The following is a 20,942-nucleotide window of genomic DNA, read 5'->3' on the forward strand; positions in this document are numbered from 1 at the left end:
TTATAAACAACTTAAATATTTCTTAGAACAAATGTTTGCATGTATATATAATTAGATTTCAAGAACCCAGGCTAAAAAAAGATACAAAGTAGACAAATGTTTTGAAATAAAAATTTTGCTTTTTATGATATATATATTTCTTTTCTGGTTAAACTGTTCGTTGATTCCTTTGAAGAGAATTTTTATAATAGCATCATGGGAAAAGCATGAACAGTGAATGAGGTGATTCATTCAGTCCTGACTCCTCCCTAGAGATGTGATGCTGGAATCATCAGTTGGATTCTATGGCACTCAGTTATTTTTCTACAAAATGAAGGAATTAGAATAAATATTCTCTAGTCAGTCAGTGAGTCTGTTCATTCGTTCATTCAAGAATATTCCTGTTTCAGGCCCTTTGGACTTGTTATTCCCTCTGCCTGGAAAGCTCTTTGTTCAGATATCCACATGGCTTGACCTCATACCTCTTCAGGTCTCTCCTCAAACATAATCTTACCGAGAGTTCTTCCTTGAATATCTTACATAATATATAGTATTCCCCAACCTTCTCAATTTTATTTATATTTCGGTCATAGCTTTTTAATGTCCGATTTCCACCCCCACACCCATAGCTTTGTACCACAAGCTTCTATGATGTAAATGGTGCCCTTCAGGACGTACAGTGCTCAATCTGCACAATCATGCCCAACTTCCTTGAGACTGATATCTAAAAACACAAAGGCAATCAAGCCAGTCCTCCTTAAAACCCATCAATGGCTCCCACTGTCTACAGAATAAAGTAATCCTTCTTGATCAGGTCTCTACCTTCCTCTCCAAGCAGCCTTATCTCCCATCTTTCCTCTCACTCGCTTATGTGCCAGCCATTATGCAGTTACCCACTCCTATTGCATGCCAATGCTCTCATCTGGTCCAGTCTGGAGTTAGTTACATCTCCTGCATTCTCTCCTGGCAGCAATTCATGTTTTCATCCCACTGTACTTTCACTCATCTCCTATACTATCATCTGGAGTTTCCTGTGGTCAGGATTATGAGTTGCTCAGTAACCCCAGGATGTAACACAGGGTTGAAGGAGGGAATTACTGACTTGCTGAATGACTACATTACTTAACTTGCTAATTCGAATAGGAAATTACTGACCAGACTTGAATATAACACTTTTATTAATCTAAAGGGTGGCTAACCTTGTTCCACTAAAGCAGATGAAAGGGACAATGTATGGGCGTACAGTCTCCATCTTGCTCTTAATACCCAGGGACTGAGTTCTTAAGTGATTGCTATGTTTTAATTTATGGATAACATCGCAAAGAATGGGAATTCCAGAACACTTAATTGTGCTCATGAGGAACCTTTACATAGATCAAGAGACAGTTATTCGGACAGAACAAGGGGATACTGTGTGGTTTAAGGTCAGGAAAAGTGTTCGTCAGGGTTGTATCCTTTCACCATACCTATTCAATCTGTATGCTGAGCAAATAATCCAAGAAGCTGAATTATATGAAGAAGAACGGGGCATCAGGGTTGGAGGAAGACTCATTAACACCCTGCGTAATGCAGATGACACAATCTTGCTTGCTGAAAGTGAAAAGGTCTTGAAGCACTTACTGATGAAGATCAAAGACCACAGCCTTCAGTATGGATTACACCTCAACATAAAGAAAACAAAAATCCTCACAATTGGACCAATAAGCCACATGATGATAAACAGAGAAAAGACTGAAGTTATCAAGGATTTTGTTTTACTTGGATCCACAATCAACACCCATGGAAGCAGCAGTCGAGAAACCAAAGGACACACTGCACTGGGCAAATCTGTTGTAAAGGACCTCTTTCAAACTGTTGAAAAGCAAAGATGTTACCTTGAAGACTAAGGTGTGCCTGATCCAAGCTGTGGTGTTTTCAATTGCATCATATGCATGTGAAAGCTGGATAGTGAATAAGGAAGACGAAGAATAACTGACGCTTTTTTTTGAACTGTGGTATTGGCAAAGAATACTGAATATACCATGGACTGCCAAAAAAATGAACAAATCTGTCTTGGAAGAAGTACAACCAGAATGCTCCTTAGAAGCAGAGATGGCAAGACTGTGTCTTACGTACTTTGGACATGTTGTCAGGAGGGATTAGTCCCTGGAGAAAGACATCATGCTTGATAAAATACAGGGTCAGCAGAAAAGAGGAAGACCCTAATGAGATGGACTGACACAGCGGCTGTAACAATGGCCTCAAGCATAACAACAATTGTGAGGATGACGCAAGACTGGGCAGTGTTTCGTTCTGTGGTACATAGGTTCATTTCAAGTTGGAACTGACTCGGTGGCACCTAACAACAATGTTTTAATTTTCTTTTTTAGATTTGGAAGACTGGTGGGGTGATAACATCTAAGCATATACTTTAAATTTTATTTGCACGCATTCAGAGCAAATCAGCAATTCCTTCTGACCTCCATCAAAAAAGGAGCAACCTAAAAGTGTTTATCTTGCCTGGAAAGAGAAAGAATGCTCTATCAGCAGTGTCCACACCAATCATGATATTAAGTCACTATTGGAGAGTTAAACTTTCATCTAAAGGTCTGGGTCAAAATGTATTCCTTTTTTGGACATGAAGTAGGGATTTGAAGGAGTCCTGAACCCATTAAATATTTTTATTAAATAAAATTATAGTTTCTTTTAATGAGACAAGAATCTGGGAGGGTCCTAAGTGAGAAGAAAATTGAAATCATTTGATACTTAGAATTTAAGAAGCAAACACACTGAGCTCCTTCTGTTTTTGTCTCTGGGCACAATCAATTCATTTGGGTCTATTCCAATTAAAAGATAAGACAGATGAGCCAAACATTCTCGTATCTTTCAGTCAAGGGGTGCAAAATAAGATGGCAGTACCATTTCAGCCCTTGGACAAACTTTTCGTTTTACAGAGAGACAAAGAACAATTCTAAAAGGGACATTCATTTATTTGGGCTCGGGAACTTCAGCACGAGTTCATGCATGGTGTATAAGATGAACATCACAGAGAGGCGAAAAATAAATTGCTATCAAAGCCACATTTATACAGTAGCCTAAATACCTATACTAAAACATACCTGATCTAAACCATGACTAATACAAACACCAGAAGATAAACTAGAAACCTGGTTCTTCTAAAAAATCAAACACTTATGCTCATGAAAAGACTTCACCAAAAGAGTAAAAGGAAAACCTACAGACTAGGAAAAATTTTTTGGCTATGACATATCCAACAAAGGTCTAATCTCTAAAATCTACAGGAAAATCCAACACTTCTACAACAAAAACACAAAGAATCCTATTAAAAAAATAGGCAAAGGATATAAACAGACACTTCACCAAAGAAGACATTCAGGCAACTAACAGACACACAAGGAAATGCTCGAGATCAGTAGCCATTACAGAAATGCAAATCAAAACTACAATGGGATACCATCTTACCCTGACATTACTAGCATGAATCAAAAAAAACAGAAAATAACAAATGTTGGAGAGGCTGTGGGGGAGCTTGGAACTCTTATGCACTGCTGGTAGGAATGGAAAATGATACTACCATTTTGGAAAATGATTTGGTGCTTCCTTAAAAAGCTAGATATAGAAATACCATATGATCCATCCAGCAACTCCACTCTTAGGGAATATATCCTAGAGAAATAACAGCCATCATGTGAATAGACACATGCACACCCAAATTCATTGCAGCACTATCCACAATAGCAAAGACATAGAAACAACCTAAGTCCCCATCAACAGATGAATGGATAAACAACTTATGGTACACAGACACAATGGAATACTATGCAAAAATAAAGAACAATGATGAACCTGTAAAACATCTCATAACATGGAAGAATCTGGAGGGCATTATGCTGTATGAAATATGTCAATCACAGGAGAACAAATGCTGTATGAGACCACTATTACAAAAACTCATGAAAAGGTTTGCACACAGAAAGAAACAATTTTTGATGGTTACAAGAGAGAGGAGGGGTGGGGAGGGAAAAACTCTTAACTAGGCAACAGATAAGTGGTAACTTTGGTGAAGGGTAAGACAGTACACAATACTGCAGAAGCCAGCACAACTTGACGAAAGCAAGGTCATGGAAGCTTAATAGAGACATCCAAACTCCCCAAGGGACAGAATTACTGGGCTGAGGGCTGGGGACTATGGTCTTGGGGGACACCTAGCTCAATCGGCATAACATAGCTTATAAAGAAAATGTTCTGCATCCTACTTTGGTGAGTAGTGTCTGGCCATCTATGATACTCCACTGGTCCCACTCTGTCTGGAACAAGGGAGAAAGAAGAAAACCTAAGACACAACGGATACAAAAGTCCAAAGGACTAATGGACCACAACTACCACAGCCTCCACCAGACTGAGTCCAGCACATCTCGATGGTGCCTGGCTACCACCACCAACTGCTCCGAGAGGGATCACAATAGAGGGTCCCAGACAGAGCTGGAGGACAATGTAGAACAGTATTCAAGTTCACAAAAAATGACTAGACTTACTGGCCTGACATAAACTGGAGGAACCCTGAGAGTACAGCCTTTGGAAGCCCTTTTAACTCAGTACAGAAGTCACTCCTGAGGTTCCCCCTTCAGCCAAAGATTAGACAGGCCCATAAAACAAACAATAATACATGTAGCTCAACCATGTATATGAGACTAAATAGGCATACCAGCCCAGGGGCAAGGACAAGAAGGCAGGAGGTGACAGGAAAGCTGGACGAATAGAAATGAGGAACACAAGGTTGAGAAGGGGAGAGTGTTGACACGTCATAGGGCTGGCAAGTAATGCCACAAAACAATGTGTACTAATTGTTTTATGAGAAACTCATTTGCTTTGTAAACTTTCATCTAAAGCACAATTTGAAAAAAAAATGGGAGAGAGAAAGAAAAGAGAAAATAAAAAACGAAAATAAATAAAACATATCTGAAAGCATATTTTTCCTAGCAATAATTTTGTTAAATAAAATAATAGTAATCGTAAAGTTTATCTAAAGAGCAACCATACATATAAGAAATATATAAATATATATATTTATTTCTGGATAGTTCAATATAATGTGATTTACAGAAGCTCAATAATTTTTTAAAAATATATATCTGGGAATGTATTTAATATAGTTATTTCCCCCCAATCGGATTATATTTAAAGTAATACTGACTTTGAAATTTGAAAGTCTGAAATTATTTGACACCAGTTGTATTCTTCTTGAGGTTAAAGACTTAAAAAACCATGCTAATTTCACATGGTCAGGGTTTAGAGATTTTAGAGCCCCAGTAGAAAAAACAGGGGCTGCCTTCGTAAAAGAACGTGGATTTGCAGGAGACAGACTTGGGTTTGAATGAGAGCTCTGCAAATTTCCAGCTGTGAGACTTCTAGGGATACAGTAAACATCTGTATGCCTCAGTTTTTTCCATCTGTAGGATAAAAACAAGATCACAGGGAGAATTTAATAAAAACTATATGTAAGGTGCTGGATATAGAATCTGCAAAAAAAAAAAAAGTCCATTCCCAATAACAGTTCTGTTGTTTTCCCTTTCTTCCTCATCTCTAGTGCTGCTTTCTACTGTAATTTAAAAGACATTACCACAATCATACCTGAGGAGGTAAAGAGGAACAGGGAGGGGCATTAGCTGTTTAAGAAGTTTAGAACAAAAAATTCTGACATTCTTTTGTCACTAAATGCAATTGTCTAAATTAAGAACCCTGATGTCTGAACTAGCAACAACAGAAATCTGAATGAAGCAAAAGGATATCTAATTTGTTGCTGTATCTGTTCTTCCAAAGAGCATTTAACAAAGATGTACTAGAGGTAAACCATTCGTTTCCAGAAATTCACCAACTGTGAATTAAATAAAATAAAAACAAGGAAGGAAGAGAGTGAAATGCTTTAATTAGTTTAAATGTAATGGACAACGAGTCATTTAAAAAGAATAGTTAACAAGTGCAAAAATACCAAGGATACTAGTCAAAGCAAAAAGTATCTAACACTACTACTTCATGGTGGTGTGGTGGTTAAGAGCTACACCTGCTAAACAAAAGGTCAGCGTTTCAAATCCACCAGGCGCTCCTCAGAAACTCTGTGGGGCAGTTCTACTCTGTCCTGTAGGGTTGCTAAGAGTTGGCATCGACTTGATGGCAATGGGTTTTTTGGTTATAATCCAGATCAGAGACAGTAGGCTACTTAGACACAGTGTGAGTTCAACAGAAATATGCACTCACCTATCTGAAAGCACTAACATCAAAATTCCCTCCTAACATCTTCATCAGCCTCTCCACCCCCCCACCTTGCCCCTCCCCATTTCACTCTTACTGAAATTATTATATTGAGATCGTTACTCTTTTAGCTTAAGGCTTGTTCCTGGCACAATAGAAATTCCTCTGAAGAGGTCCCCCCTCCACAGATGTTATTATTCATTTACACTTCAGTTTGCTGTAACTTGATTATTCTACTCACATTAATAAATGAGGATCATGACTGTTTGGAACTGGAGAGAAAGAAAAGAAAGGGGTACGGAAATTAGAAGCTCTGGGTAATGAAGTCAAACCTTACGTATTTAAAAAATGTCATTGTTTTGCTAGAGTTGGAGTTAATTATAATAATTTCCTCTAATCATGAGCCTTTACCTCTCTTTCTGGAAACATTTCATAATTATGTTTGTCAAGTTGCTAAGGGTAATGACTTTATATTACCATCGAGGGAAAAAGAAAACTCAGCTCTAAATACAACAGATGTTCTATGAATTGCTGGAAGTTGGCTTTGTCAGAATTGCTGAATCCATGATTTCTAACTTGGGGAGTAGCTATACAATTGAAGGAAGAAAGGGTAGAGCCAGTAGTGGGTCTTTCTGTGGCTGGGTCTTCCAATTTAAAGGAATTCAATGAAGCTCAGCCAATAAATGGGATTCAATGAAATGATCGGTTCAAGCACAGTTCCTCACTACATACATCTATATAAACAGAGGTGGCCTCAGGTTACTGTTCTAGCCACCACACAATGGTCTTTTTTGCTTAAAGACAGGTATAGCTGAACACTTGGGGCGGGGGGAGGAGGTAAAATGTACTTTTGACTAACACCTTCTGTGTGTCAAATCCTAATGAAACGTTTTCATCCCAAGATTTAATGAATTTTCATCTGAAAATCCATTAAAATTCGTAAGACCAGACATTTAGAGAAGTCATTATTTACGATAATATTAAGGTTTACGTGATGTAAATATACTAACTTCGATAAAGTCAGTCACCAAATTAAAAATCCAAACTATAACAATTACTTCATGAGGCAGGGCTGTGAACTTGAATGGGGAAGGAGAAAGAAGAGCTTCAGCTGGAAATATTTATCTTGTGATTTAGCATCTTGTTGTCAGAGGCCCACAGACAGTAGAGATGGCATAGAACAAGCTCTTTAATGTCCCCTGTTGTGTCAATCCTGGTTAGTATTATCTTTCTCCTTTCTCACTTTCCCCTTCTCTTCACTGATCCTCCGTTGCTGGCCAATAAAATAAGACACCAGCCTTGAACCCTTCTAAGACAAGTCTTTGTCTTTGACTGGAAAGACAAATGTTTACTCGTTGCCTAGGACTTTTACCATGTACTACCATAAACCTGTGATTTCATCACCTCTCTACCTGCAGATGTTCTTCTCAACTTGACTCTCTCCAGAAGGTTCTGCAAGTGCAGAAATAGAGAGGTCAAAAAACACACGTCTTTTGAAATACTCTCATCTTTTACATATGAAGATGTTTCATCCTTTTATTATTTAATGCATTATTTTTCTTCACTATAATTTTATCTATTTTGATGTTGTTGAGAATACACACACCAATTCAACAGTTTCTACATGTACCATTTAGTGATTTAATTATATCCTTCGAGTTGTGCAACCATTCTCACCCTCATTTTCTGAGTTGTTCCTCCCCCATTAACATAAATTCACTGGCCCCTAAGGTTCCTACTAATCTTTCGAGATGCTGTTGTCACTTTGATCCCATATAGATAGTTCTTAAAAGAACATAATGCTCAAGGCAGACATTTTTTACTAATTCAGCTAAACTATTATTATTTAGTTTTAAAAGACTTCAGGGGATATATTTGGTTTAAGGTTTTAAGATTATCTCACGGCAACAGTTTCATCCAAGCTTCTTGTCTACAGAAGTCTGGAGTCCATGAGGATTTAAAATTTTGTTCTGCATTCTCCCCCTTTTTATCAGGATACGTCTATGGAATCTTTGGTCAAAATATTCAGTAATGGTAACTGGGCACCATCTAGTTCTTTTGGTCTCAGGAAAAGGAAGCAGCTGTTTATAGAGGCAATTAGCCATACATTCCACATTCTTCTCCTATTTCTGACTCCTCTTCTTCTTATTTCCAGGCAAATAAAGACCAATTGTTGTGCCTTGGATAGTCCCTCGCAAGCTTTTAAGACCCCAGGCACTATGCATTGAACTAAGAGGTAGAACAGAGGCACTAAACATGTTATTAAACCAATTAACTGGGATGTCCCCTGAAACCATGACTCTAAACCTCCAAACCAAGGAACCAAATCCCATGAGGTTTTTGGTTGTACATGAGCAGCCTGAGCAGCAACACTGTTGTTGTTGTTGTTAATATACTTATCACACAACTTTTGCCAATTCAACTTTTTACAGGTATACTACTTATTGACAGCAATTACAGTAATTAGCTGTGCAACCCTACCCTTAATCAATGCAGTATTTCCCCTCCTTCCCACCTCTGATAACTATTAATAAACTTTGTTCTCTATACATTTGCCTCTTCTTGACTTTTTATATAAGCTAGGTCATACAATATTTGTCCTTTTGTGATTGACTTGTTTCACTCAGAATAATGTCTTTCAGCTCCATTCTTATCGTAGCATGCATGTATCAAGACTTCATTTCTCCTAATGGCTGAGTAGTATTCCACTGAATGTACATATCACATATTGTTTATCCATTCATCTGTTTATGGGCATTTAGGTTGTTTTCACCTTTTGGTTCCCATTGTGACTAGTGCTGCAATGAACATTGGTGTACAAGTCTCTGTTTGAGGCTCTGCTTTCAAGTCTTTTGGGTATATAGCTAGGAGTGGAATTGCTGGTCGGTCATATGGTAGTTCTATTTTTATTTTTTTGAGACCTGCCACACAGTTTTCTACACCAACTGTACCATTTTGCATTCCTGCCAGCAACAGGTAAGGGTTCTAACTTCCTCACATCCTCATCAACATTTGTTATTTTTTTTTTTTTAATTTTAGCCATACAATGGTATCTCATTGTGGTTTTGATTTGCATTTCTCTCATAGTAAATGATGCTGAGCATCTTTTCATGTGTCTGACGAGCATTTGAATGTCCTCTTTGATGAAATATCTATTCAGGTCCTTTGCCCATTTTTTTGCTGTTAAGCTGTTGAAGTGTTATATATATTCTGGTTATTAGATTCTTGTTGAATATATGGTTTCATGCATTATTTTATTGATAATATACTGGTATGTTTGAATGTGGGTTTTTTTTTTTTTTTTGGACAGCTTTTGAGTTAACAGAGGGCATCAGAGTACAAAAGCAAACAGAAAAGAGGAAAGAGAAATATACTGAAATTGTGATTTGAATTAAGGAGACACTAAGCAGAGAAACAAATTCACAACTGTATACATTAAAAGTTAAATTGTGTAAAACTAGGTACAGGATTTAAAAAAAAAATTCTATAGCTCTGATCATATATTACGTGTCCCAGAATAAAATTGTCCTCAATATATTAAGTTTTGAAATAAACCTGTATTCAAGAGGTTTCTACAGAACATTCTTTTTGCTTCATCTAACAGCATCTTAGCACCTCCAGTGTCTACATACACATACTCCACCTTGAATGACGGTTAGTCAACTATCGACGGGTACTGGCATCCTAGGGATTCGCAGGCTGACAGCTCAGTGTATTCTTTACTAATCCAAAAAAAAAAAAAAACCCAGTGCCGTCGAGTTGATTCCGACTTATAGCGACCCTACAGGACAGAGTAGAACTGCCCGACAGAGTTTCCGAGGAGCGCCTGGCAGATTTGAGCTGCCAACCCTTTGGTTAGCAGCCGTAGCACTGAACCACTATGCCACCAGGGTTTCCCTTTACTAATCATTTAATGAAAATATTTACACTAATAATTAATTTGGCATTTACCAAGAGACACATGCAAATTTTGCAATAAAGACAGGTATATGCACACTTACATAAAATATTGTGGCCTGAAACTATGTACACAAAGCAAGTCAGAGAAGTATTTTTTGAAAATGACACCCCTATTTCTGAGGCTGCTATTGAAAAGCTTCACATTGAAATGTACTATTACATTATAATCATATAATGTTAAAAGAACAAAAATGGTTATATTTAAGAAGGTAGTATCATTTGCTATATAAAACCCAAATGGAGTAAGTATAATTTAGATTTTACTAGTCACAGTCCCAAATTTTACACTGAACTAAAGATATACACATGTGTCTATAAGGGCACACATAAAGATGACATATGTATCATAATGATGCAGGAAAATAATGTGACTCAAATAATAAGTGGAACTTAAAAATCATCCCAGAATTATCATCACTTAGCCTAGTTTGACAGATGAGAAAATGGAATCCTAGATCTTAAGATTTAGCTTACACAAAACTGTGGTCACTGTGCTTGCTGATCACTACGAATCAGGGTTGAGAAACTCAGCATGCCGCCATTTTAAATACAATTTCAGCAACCCCGTTGGTTCACTGCCTATCCTGGGCTCAGGTTAACATTTGCTTTGTAAATAATACGGTGACAGTTACTTGAACAAATAAGAGGGAAAAAGTTTTTTTTTTCCTAAATATTCAAATGGAAGGATACTATTGGTAACAGGTACTACACGTACTCTTAGAAAAAGGTCTGTTTTTTGGAGTTAGAAATCCTAAACTTTATGTCTTGTTACCATTTATTATAGAGCTTTGGACAAGTCACTCAACTTCTCTGATCCTCAATGTCTTCATCTGTAAAATTAGAGTAATGAAATGTGCCACATTTGTACTTCCTAGTTGCTATATACTTACACTAGTACACTGTTACTATTACTACCATTACTAGTGGCAATACTAATTCCATCATTAACTAAATGCCTTCTATGTACCAACAACTCTGTTACTTGCTTTTTATATCTTGTAGCTACATCAAACCCTCACAATAGGCCTGTCAGGTAAGTATTTTTATTTTCTTCTATATTAAAGAAACATCTCAGAGTGGTTAAATAAGTTATCAGAAGTCAGGCAGTTATTAAGGGCTTGAATGTGAATCTGGATCCAGATATTTCTGACTCCAAATTTTATTTTAGATTCATTGTATCATGTTTCCTCATATCCTCTGCGTGTGTGTGTGTGGTGTATATGATACATGTTTTATCTACATAACATATATTACTCATTTTATACACACATATACACACATACGCATATACACACACTTAGTACATGCTAAAAGGCTACATGAATGTATATTATTAGTCTGAAAGCCTAATACATGGTCAAAACCCAGTGCCGTCGAGTCGATTCCAACTCATAGCAACCCTACAGGACAGAGTAGAACTGCCCCACAGAGTTTCCAAGGAGTGCCTGGAGGATTTGAACTGCCAACCCTTTGGTTAGCAGAGGTAGCACTTAACTGCTATGCCACCAGGGTTTCCTAATACATGGTAGGTACTTAATTAATATATGGGAAAAGGAAGCAATATATGAGAAGTAACTAAGATTATATTGAGCAAACTTAATTAACATGTGTGTCAGTAATGATTGTGGCTATGTAAATCCATCTTTTCTTTAAGGTTATGCTGTTAAAAATTATTTCAGAGAAAAAATATACATGGACTAGCCATTGGTTTAATTCTAGATATACGGAGTTGACAATGAAGGAAAAACAGCTATTTTGAATAACCAAAACCAAAACTCATTGCCATCAAGTTGATTCTGACTCATAGCAACACTATAGGACAGAGTAGAACTGTCCCTATAGGGTTTAAACAAGGGATAAAATCCAACCCCACAGTCCAGATAAAAGGGGAGAGAAAAGAACTCTTTAAAAATTGCATATGCTTCCTATTTTTCAAAGTATTAACAAAATTATCATCCAAATTTTAATTTTCAAAAAAGCTATTCTTTCATTTTATATCGAATCAAGATAATACCATATTTTCTTTCTCTTTGCTGTTATGCATAAATAATAATGATAATTGGATACTGACACTCAAAAAAAAATTTTTTTTTTCCAGTGATAAGAAGTATACAGGAGATATTAGAAAAGATGTATAAAGGTCTTATTGCTAATCAAAACAAATTTTCAACTATTTAAAACTCTCCATTCTTTCCTCTACTCTTCTCCCAAAGAGCATACGGCTGAGTGGAAAGATGCTGACGTGTGTGCCAGTTAGAGCTAGGGTGACATGTCTGAGGAACAGGAGAGGCTGCTGTTTCCATTATCCATTGAACACCTTGGCAATTCTTATTTCATCCTGAGAATGTGATACTTACTCTTGTACTGCTCTGGCTATGGAAAGGGCCGTAGATCCAGTTTCATTAACGCTATCTAAGGTCACATTTGGCAGGTCATCATCATCACTGTCACTTTTACTTTGTCTGGGAGATAGGCCTCGAGGGTCCATTTGTGCTGGGAAAAAAAGGCATATATAATGAATTAAAATTAGTGTGCAGAAAATTAACCTTGTCCTGGACCAACATCAAGCATGGAATGTCTCTTCTGTGTTTATCACGCCAGTGGAATTTTTTAGAAATCACAAGAATTGGAGAAAGCTAAATATTTTATGTACTGAGTATTCACTGATTTTTTCCTCCTTGTTCATTTGATTCATAAAATCTATATCAGCTACCAAGAGTCTCAGGGTATGATTACAGAATAAAAACCTCTTGCCACTGAGTCTATTCCAACTCATAGCGACCCTACAGGACAGGGTAGAACTGCCCCATGGTGTTTCCAAGGAGTAGCTGGTGGACTCGAATGGGCGACCTTTTGGTTAGCACCTGAGCTCTTAACCACTGTGCCACCAGGGCTTCTGATTATAGAATAGAAATTACAAAATCTACAATATTATCAACTCCTGAGTGGTTAGAAGTTGATTATGTAGCTCATGAATTACTGTTCAACCCTCTGGCTTTTCCTTTTCCTGGCTCCTGGGGCCAGATTTCTGGCTGTATTACTGCTCATTAGCACTTTCCCTGGAAGGTAGATAGCAGGAGTGAGAGGCAATGTCATTTGCTTATTAAAAAAAAAAAAAAAAAAATTTGCTTATAACCCTCATAATAAGTTTAAAGAAGAATAAGGTTTACATGACTAAAATGAAGTTTTTGTTATTTCTCCCACTTCAGTGAATCATTGTCTTGCAGTTCATGACTGCTGTAAGTGGAGCTTTGATCACGTTCATAGAAATGACAGAAGTAGGAGCATTTTAAATATCTGTTTAGGTATGCTGGAAAGTGCTCTTCATCTTCATCCTGGTTTCTAAATATGATTCTTTTCCCACTGTGAACTTGCCAAAGCAAGAAACAGCCCAATGTTCTAAGCCCAGTTGACCAGGACCATCCAATCCTTGCAAATGAGAGGATTACCATCGACATTTAATAAGGTAACACATATTTTTATGAGTTAAGAGTTCATTTCCAACTCCTCCTCTCTATGAGAAGCTTTAGCAACCACTGCCAAAATCTCCATCAGTCAGTGCTCACCTCAAGCACAAAATAAGCACACCCTCTAAATTAAAAGTACTCACTAGCTATGCAACTAGAGCTTTAAAATACATAGCTCCAACCCCACCAGCTCCAATTGGATTGCTACTCCTCAAACCTGCCTGCATAAGATTTCTAGAACCACCACGGCTTGCAAAGGAAAGCAAAATGCACTTAAAATTATGGTTACAATAAAATTTGGGTACACTTGGAATTTCATTTCTCTTTTTTTCTCAAATCATTTTCTTGTTGCTATGCATCATACATTAGATAGAACCACAAGGAAATGATAATATTTCACCCACAAAATGGCAATTTCTTATGGTGCTACCTAATATTTACAATATGGCTGGAAAAGCTGTGCGTACAGATTTTCAGTGTATTTCTAACGAAACTTCAGTTGGAAGGAATTTTTATCTGTTGAACCTGGTATGTGCTAATATGTTTGACACATACCAAATCTGGGGTATGTCAATACATGCTTTGCACAATGGTGTCTGGCAAACACTGGACGTATTAAAAAGAACTCAAGTAATCTAAAAAGCAGCTAAGGGCAAATTTACCACCCCAAGAGATACCTGGCAATGCTGTCACCACTGTCGGGGGTGAGGGCACTGCTATTGGCATCCAGTGAAGAGAGGGTAGAGATGCTGCTAAACGTCCTCCAATGCACATGCTAGACTCCTCCTGCAGAGAATTAACTAGTCCTGAACCTCAATAGTGCAGAGGTTGAGAAACTCTGATCTAGAAATTTAAGAGTTTGGACATACGAAAGCATTACACCTTCTGACTTTCAATTGTATAACTATGTTCTAGCTTCAAAGTCACTAACAAAAAAATGACACCAATCATTGGATTGTCCATATTTTCTTGCCAATGGAAAGATTTCCTTTTATGTGACTCTACACTCACGGCTTCCTCAAGCACAGTACTCACTCCTCAAATGGCAGACTTTGTGTGCAGTAACATTCAGTAATAGTCTCTGAATGTGTTCTGTGTGCCAAAAACTGTGGGACAAATAGACTATATTTATTTTCCATTTGGTCTCTAGAGGAGATGTTAGAGAATTTCTTTGTAGGGTCAAGTAACCAGTTCCACCATCACCTGAAAACAAACTGCTTCTTAAGCATTCAGTTATTCCAATGGCCCTGAAGGCACTGTATCATTTAAGATTTATTGTGGTGGCAGGCAATAGAAGCTGGCTTAGTAGGCTCATTTATATAAAAAAAGGAACGTACTAGAAAGATACTGAGCAGCTCACTGACAGAAGGCAAAGATGAACCAGCACTCAAATAGCACAGGACCCAGGGATGATAACAAACATTTCAGCCAGGAATTCACAGGCAGTTTCTTTGTGGGCCCTGCTGTTATAGAATGATTCACCTAACAGCCGTTCATAGCTACTCAAATTCAGCCAAGAAAATGAGCATTAAATCTATCCAGGTTTCCAAGTCACATACTGTGTGGCATTACATATGCCTATAATTGTCAACAACTTCACATTTAAAGTGGTTGAAACATCATACACTAAAAGTCCCTTTGCCAAGACACCAAGTTAGTAAACAGCCAAAGAAGAGAGAATATTCTGGTGGCATCATTTTGCCCAAGACAACAATCTGAACTCTCAGAGGTCAATAATATAATTCCAGAAAGTTTTAGGCAGTTAACCAATAAGCAGTCTGGATCTGAAATTAAAGTCTAGCTCTATGAAAGATCCCAAATAATTGGTGTGAGAGTTGTTACATCATCATTTAAATTACGTGTTATGTTTATATCTTAATCAAAGTTTAAAATATGTTAAACATGGTATCTTTTCTTGATGTACTTTTCAGGAACATTAAAATAGAGGATTTCTTTCCAATATTTTCAATAAATATTATGAAATACATCTGCTACCATCATGCTGGGAAACTCTTTTTACCCATGCCTTCAGCCAAGCTGAGGAAGTAATTAGAAAGGCTTTTTAAAATCTGCATTGCTGATTAGGTCAGATGATTAGCTTATCTACATACTTGCATAATTCAGCTCTATTTTTATTAAATGTGGGATAGGGACAGCTACCCTAGTTAACCTCCACTAGTCTTTTAATTTCTCAGCCCATTAAGGAAGGACTGATTCTCTGGGGCATCCAGGCACAGATAGTGGGAAAGTTACCTAGGCACCAGAATCAATAAAATAACTCCTTCCCTAAGTAAGAGAGTAGCAGATGATCTATAAACATTTGAAAAGAATTCACATTTGAAATTCTATTCCTCTTAAATGAAAAAGTAATGAGACAGTTTTGGTTAATCCAGTTCCTTGCTAGTGGAGGTGCCATTTCTCTTAGTTTCTCTTGTGTGAGCTTCACTTCATGTGACAAACTCCCTGAGAAGATAATTACAGAACTCTAATACCTGAAGTCAAACCTATTTACTCTGGCTTTCAAATACCCACCTGTGGTAGATTGTTACTGTTAAGGTCTCCAGTGAATCATGCCTCCCTGTATCCATTCTCTTGTGTAGTCACCTCACACAATGGTTCTGGTCTTGGCTATATGACTTGATGGGGGACATGGTTTGAAAACCACTTGCACATTGGGTTTTCCCTCTCTCTTTGCTTTTTTTAGAACCTGGCCAAGTGAAGAAGTCTGGGAAAGCCTATAAGAGACCAGCCAAGCCTAACTGCCAAGACATGTGAATGAGTCATTTTAGACTGACCAGCCACATTCCAGCTGCCAGATGACTATAGCCATGTTACAGACTGAACTGTGTCCCCAGAGAAGATACATTGATATTGTAACCCTCAGTACCTGTGAATGTGACCTTGTTTGGATATAGGGTCTTTGAAGATGCTGTCAGTTAGGTTAACATGAGGTCATACTGTAGTTGGCCCTAATCCAATGAGTTTTGTCCTTATAAATGAGGAGAAGAGACACAGAGAACAACACGGAGGGAAGAAAGCCACTTGAAGACAGAAGTAGAGACTGGAGTGATGTATCTACAAGCCAAGGAACAACAAGGAACCACCAGAAGCTAGGAAGAAACAAGGAAAGATCTTCCCCTACTGCCTTCAGAGAGAGCATGGCCCTGTAGACACCTTGATACACCTTCTGATTTCCGACTCCAAGGCTTCCAAACTTCTAGACAATAAATTCTGATGTTTTAAGTCACCTAATTTCTGTACTTTGTCATGGCAGTCCTAGGAAACTAATATATCATATGAGTGATCCCAGGTGAGATCAGCAATAAGAGACCAGCAATCAGCAATGAGAACCACCTCACCAAACCCACCCCAAATTTCTGACTCACAGAATTATACACTAATAAAATAATGTTATTCTGAGCTACTAAGATTTGAGATAATTTGTTACACAGCAATAGATAATCAATGTACTACATTACTTCCCTAGATCCTTCTAGAAATTTCTTAGCAATGTTGTGGACAATCTACTGCTATAACTGGTCAGTCTGTCACAACCCTCTCTATTCTCCTCCCAAGAAACAACCCTGTTTTTGGCCACATAACTACTTACAAACTTGAGTGAAATATTAACACAAAAAAGAAAAAATGAAAGCCACATACAGGATTTTATACTATTTGCATTTCAATCCAAAATATTCTAAAATGAACTTACAGGTGTCTGGCTTTATCAGCATCTTCCCTGTTTTTTCACCATTCCTCTGGCAGGGTTCCTAGTTGATTATACTGTTCAGTGGAACAAAGCTTTTCTACACTTCTCCCAAGTTCAGACTTGATAGGGGGCTCACATGAGTGGGTCCTCCCAGCCACGTGGTTACTCAAAACTATATTTCATATTTTTGGCTCACTTCAATACACATGAGAAATTTAAACTTCACTCTATTTTTTTTCCCCAAATAGAGTGGACTGACACAGTGGCATCAATGTTCTTTCTCACCTTCCCCCACAAAAGCATGTTGTTGTGTGCCACCAAGTCAATTCCAAATCATAGCGACCCTTGGTGCTGCCAAAAGATTAAATACTCTGCTAACTTCTTTAGAGATAAACTGGTCCATTTAGCTATTCTTAAAGGAAAGAATCTTTTTCCATAAATCACCATGTTAAATGTGTACAAAAACCGGCTGTGAACACAAATTACAACATACAGGCTAACACTTTCTCACAAGAATGAATCAAAGAAGTTGACACTGAGTCCCTTTCTTCTCCCTCCATTGAGCTGATGGGACATGGAGCACACACTGAGGGAAGGGATAAGAGGCAGCTGGGCGGGCCAGGGGCAGTAGTGGTGACAGGCTTTTTTTTTCTCCTCTTTCAGCCAGTGACAGCCTGCCTGCTACCTGCAGATGCCCTAATTGTTCACCCTGCCAAGGCTGAAACATGTCCCAGTTAGAGGAATCTTGACTTCCAGAAAGTTGCTGTTTTAGACAAGAACGATGAACAGTGGGGAGATGAGGGGGGAAATGAATGTGTGGGGCGGGGGAGACATGCAGGGAGGAAATTCACAGGGTGACAGAGTAGAAAAGTCTTCCTCTAACACATTCTATGCAGGAATCCCTCCAAAATGGAGGACCTGAAGAGTTTCTATGGGACTGGGGATAAAAGCACAGGTCTGGACTCAGAGGAAGTCCCTGGGTGATGCAAATCGTTAGTGTGTTTGGCTGTTAACCAAAAAGTTGGAATCTACCCAGAGGTGCCTCAAAAGAAAGGGCTGGAGATCTGGTTCCAAAAAATCAGCCACTGAAAAACCCTATGGAGCACAGTTCTATTCTGACACACGTGAGGTTGCCATGAGTTGAAATCAACTCCAGGGGAACTGGTTGGACTCAGAGAGCATGAGTGTGAATTCTGGCTCCATCATGTGCTGCCACTAGACCTTGGGCTTTTCATTTCACACCTGTAACCATCAGTTTCTTCCCTGTCATTGCTGTTGTAAGGAGTAAACTAGAGAACACATGCAAAGCATTCTGCACCCTGCCTGGCACTTCATAGTCAATTATTATTATGTTGTGCTCCCACAGTTAGTAAATTTAGTGCTTCCTCACACATCTCAGATAACACTGTTTCTAAATCCCTCATCGTTTACTGAGCTATTCAAATTAAAAACCAAAAAAAAAAAAAAAAAAAAACCAAACCTGTTGCCACTGAGTCAATTCTAACTCATAGCGACACTATAGGACAAAGTTGAACTGCCCCACAGGGTTTCCAAGGAGTGGCTGGTGGATTCGAATTGCTGACCTTTTGGTTAGCAGCTGTAACTCTTAACCACTGTGCCACCAGGGCTCCTATTTAAATTAAGCAGTTCTGTTTTCAAATTGACCTATACTGAAGGTACCCCTACCCATACCCATTGCTGTTGAGTCGATTTCGACTCACAGTGACCCTACAGGGCAGAGCAGAATTGCCCCATATGGCTTCTAAGACTGTAATCTTTACAGAAGCAGACCGTCACACCTTTCTCACAAGTGGTTGGTGGGTTTGAACCACCGACATCTCGGTTAGCAGCCGAGCATTTAGCCGCTGCATCACCAGGGCTCTTTGAAGGTACCATTACAGAGAAAAAATATATAATTGGATAATATATAAAACTATTGCTTCCCTTAAACAAAACATGCATTTAGGTATTCAGCCAGCAACTACTTATCAAGCACCTACTGGGTAATGAGCACTCTACTGGGTACTGGGATAGACCAGTGAACAAAGTAGATAAAAATCCCTGCTTTCACACTAGAGGGAAACGTATAATAAAATAATAAATAAGAACAATGTATTGGTATACTGTTTCAGAGAACGATAAGTGTCTTGGAGAAAACTAAAGCAGGGAGGGTAGATAGGGGCTACTGAGAGGCAGGCAGACAACCTTAAAGAGAGTGGCCAGGAAAGGCCTCAGGAAGAACATGACATTCGAACAAGGACCCCAAGGAGCTGAGTGAGGGAGGGCCATTCCAGGCAGAGCAAATGATAGGTGCAGAAGCTCTGAGCTGGGAGTGTGTTTATGGGCCTGAGGACCCGTAAAACCAAAAAAATTAAAAAAGACAAGCCCCAAACCAAAACAAACCAACTCACTGCCATCAAGTGGATTCGGACTCATAGTGACCCTATAGGATGGAGCAGAAATTCCCTGTAGGGTTTCCTGGGCTGTAATCTTTACAGGGAAACCCTTGTGGCATAGTGGTTAAGTGCTATGGCTGCTAACCAAAGGGTCGGCAGTTCGAATCTGCCAGGCGCTCCTTGGAAACTCTATGGGGCAGTTCTACTCTGTCCTATAGAATCGCTATGAGTCGGAATCGAATCGACAGCACTGGGTTTGGCTTTTTTTGGTTTCAATCCCTACAGAAGCAGACTGCCACATCCTTCTCCTGCACAGCAGCTGGTGCATTCAAAGCAGAGAACTTATGGTCAGCCAAGTGCTTAACCACTGTGCCACCAGGGCTCCGTCAGGACCTGTAAGAAGCCCAATACAGGCAAGGAGCCTGGAAAGGGACTGAACAGAGCACTGACAGAATAGGGTGTACAGAGCAGGCGGGCCTTGGAGGCTGATGGGAAGGGAAGCCATTGAAGGCTTTTGAGCATACATAAGAGTGACAAGCTTTGAATGATGCCATTTCACAAGGAACAACTTGCCTATATGAGCCAGGAGGACAGGCGGAGGCCCAGCTGGAGATGCCCATGTGGGGCTCATCAGTGCCATTAATATTAATGTACTCTCCTTTCTCTTCCTAACATCTACGTTAGGTTTTTTTTTTTTTTCCTTTTGTCGTCTCAAGCTGTTTGCACACCCAGCTGTCAATTAAAACTCAGGACTTCATTACGTGAAGGGCTACGAAGCATGTCCTTTGTAATATATTTGTACAACTGATATTCTGAAACCAAACGAGGAAGCTTACTTTATCCCTGGTAAATGTTATCTCTTACTGGTGAATTTTTCTAGCCCATGAAGACATGATGAGAGAAAAATTCGTAAGTAAATAAAGCATATGCTTGACTCAAAGTATCGTGAACTCCAAGATTAGACCTGGCTCTCCAGGGTCGCACTCTACTTACTAATGTTTGGACTATACTTGCATCTCACTTCTGTTACTTTTGCTACTGCTACTGAGACTGTATGACTGTACAGTATAACAACTGTGACTGTCCATATAACACCTAAGAAGATTTAAAATTTCAATGAATTATGGAAATTCTGGGATGTCTGGTACTGTGCAGATGAAATGAGCAATTCAGTCATTCCCC

General features: G+C 38.6%; 1 protein-coding gene across 4 annotated transcripts in view; it reads right to left on the bottom strand.

Annotated features, from left to right (window-relative positions):
• KLF12 (KLF transcription factor 12) overlaps positions 1-20,942 on the bottom strand; it is a 493,194-nt gene that overhangs the window by 114,697 nt on the left and 357,555 nt on the right. For all 4 annotated transcript variants that reach the window (XM_049853071.1, XM_049853072.1, XM_049853074.1 and 1 more), the window contains one exon: positions 12,546-12,681. In XM_049853071.1, coding sequence (XP_049709028.1) covers positions 12,546-12,681 — 136 coding nt within the window. The remainder of the gene's footprint in view (positions 1-12,545; positions 12,682-20,942) is intronic.

Source organism: Elephas maximus, chromosome 14 (genome assembly GCF_024166365.1).
Source record: "Elephas maximus indicus isolate mEleMax1 chromosome 14, mEleMax1 primary haplotype, whole genome shotgun sequence".
In the NCBI taxonomy this organism is placed as follows: domain Eukaryota; kingdom Metazoa; phylum Chordata; class Mammalia; order Proboscidea; family Elephantidae; genus Elephas; species Elephas maximus.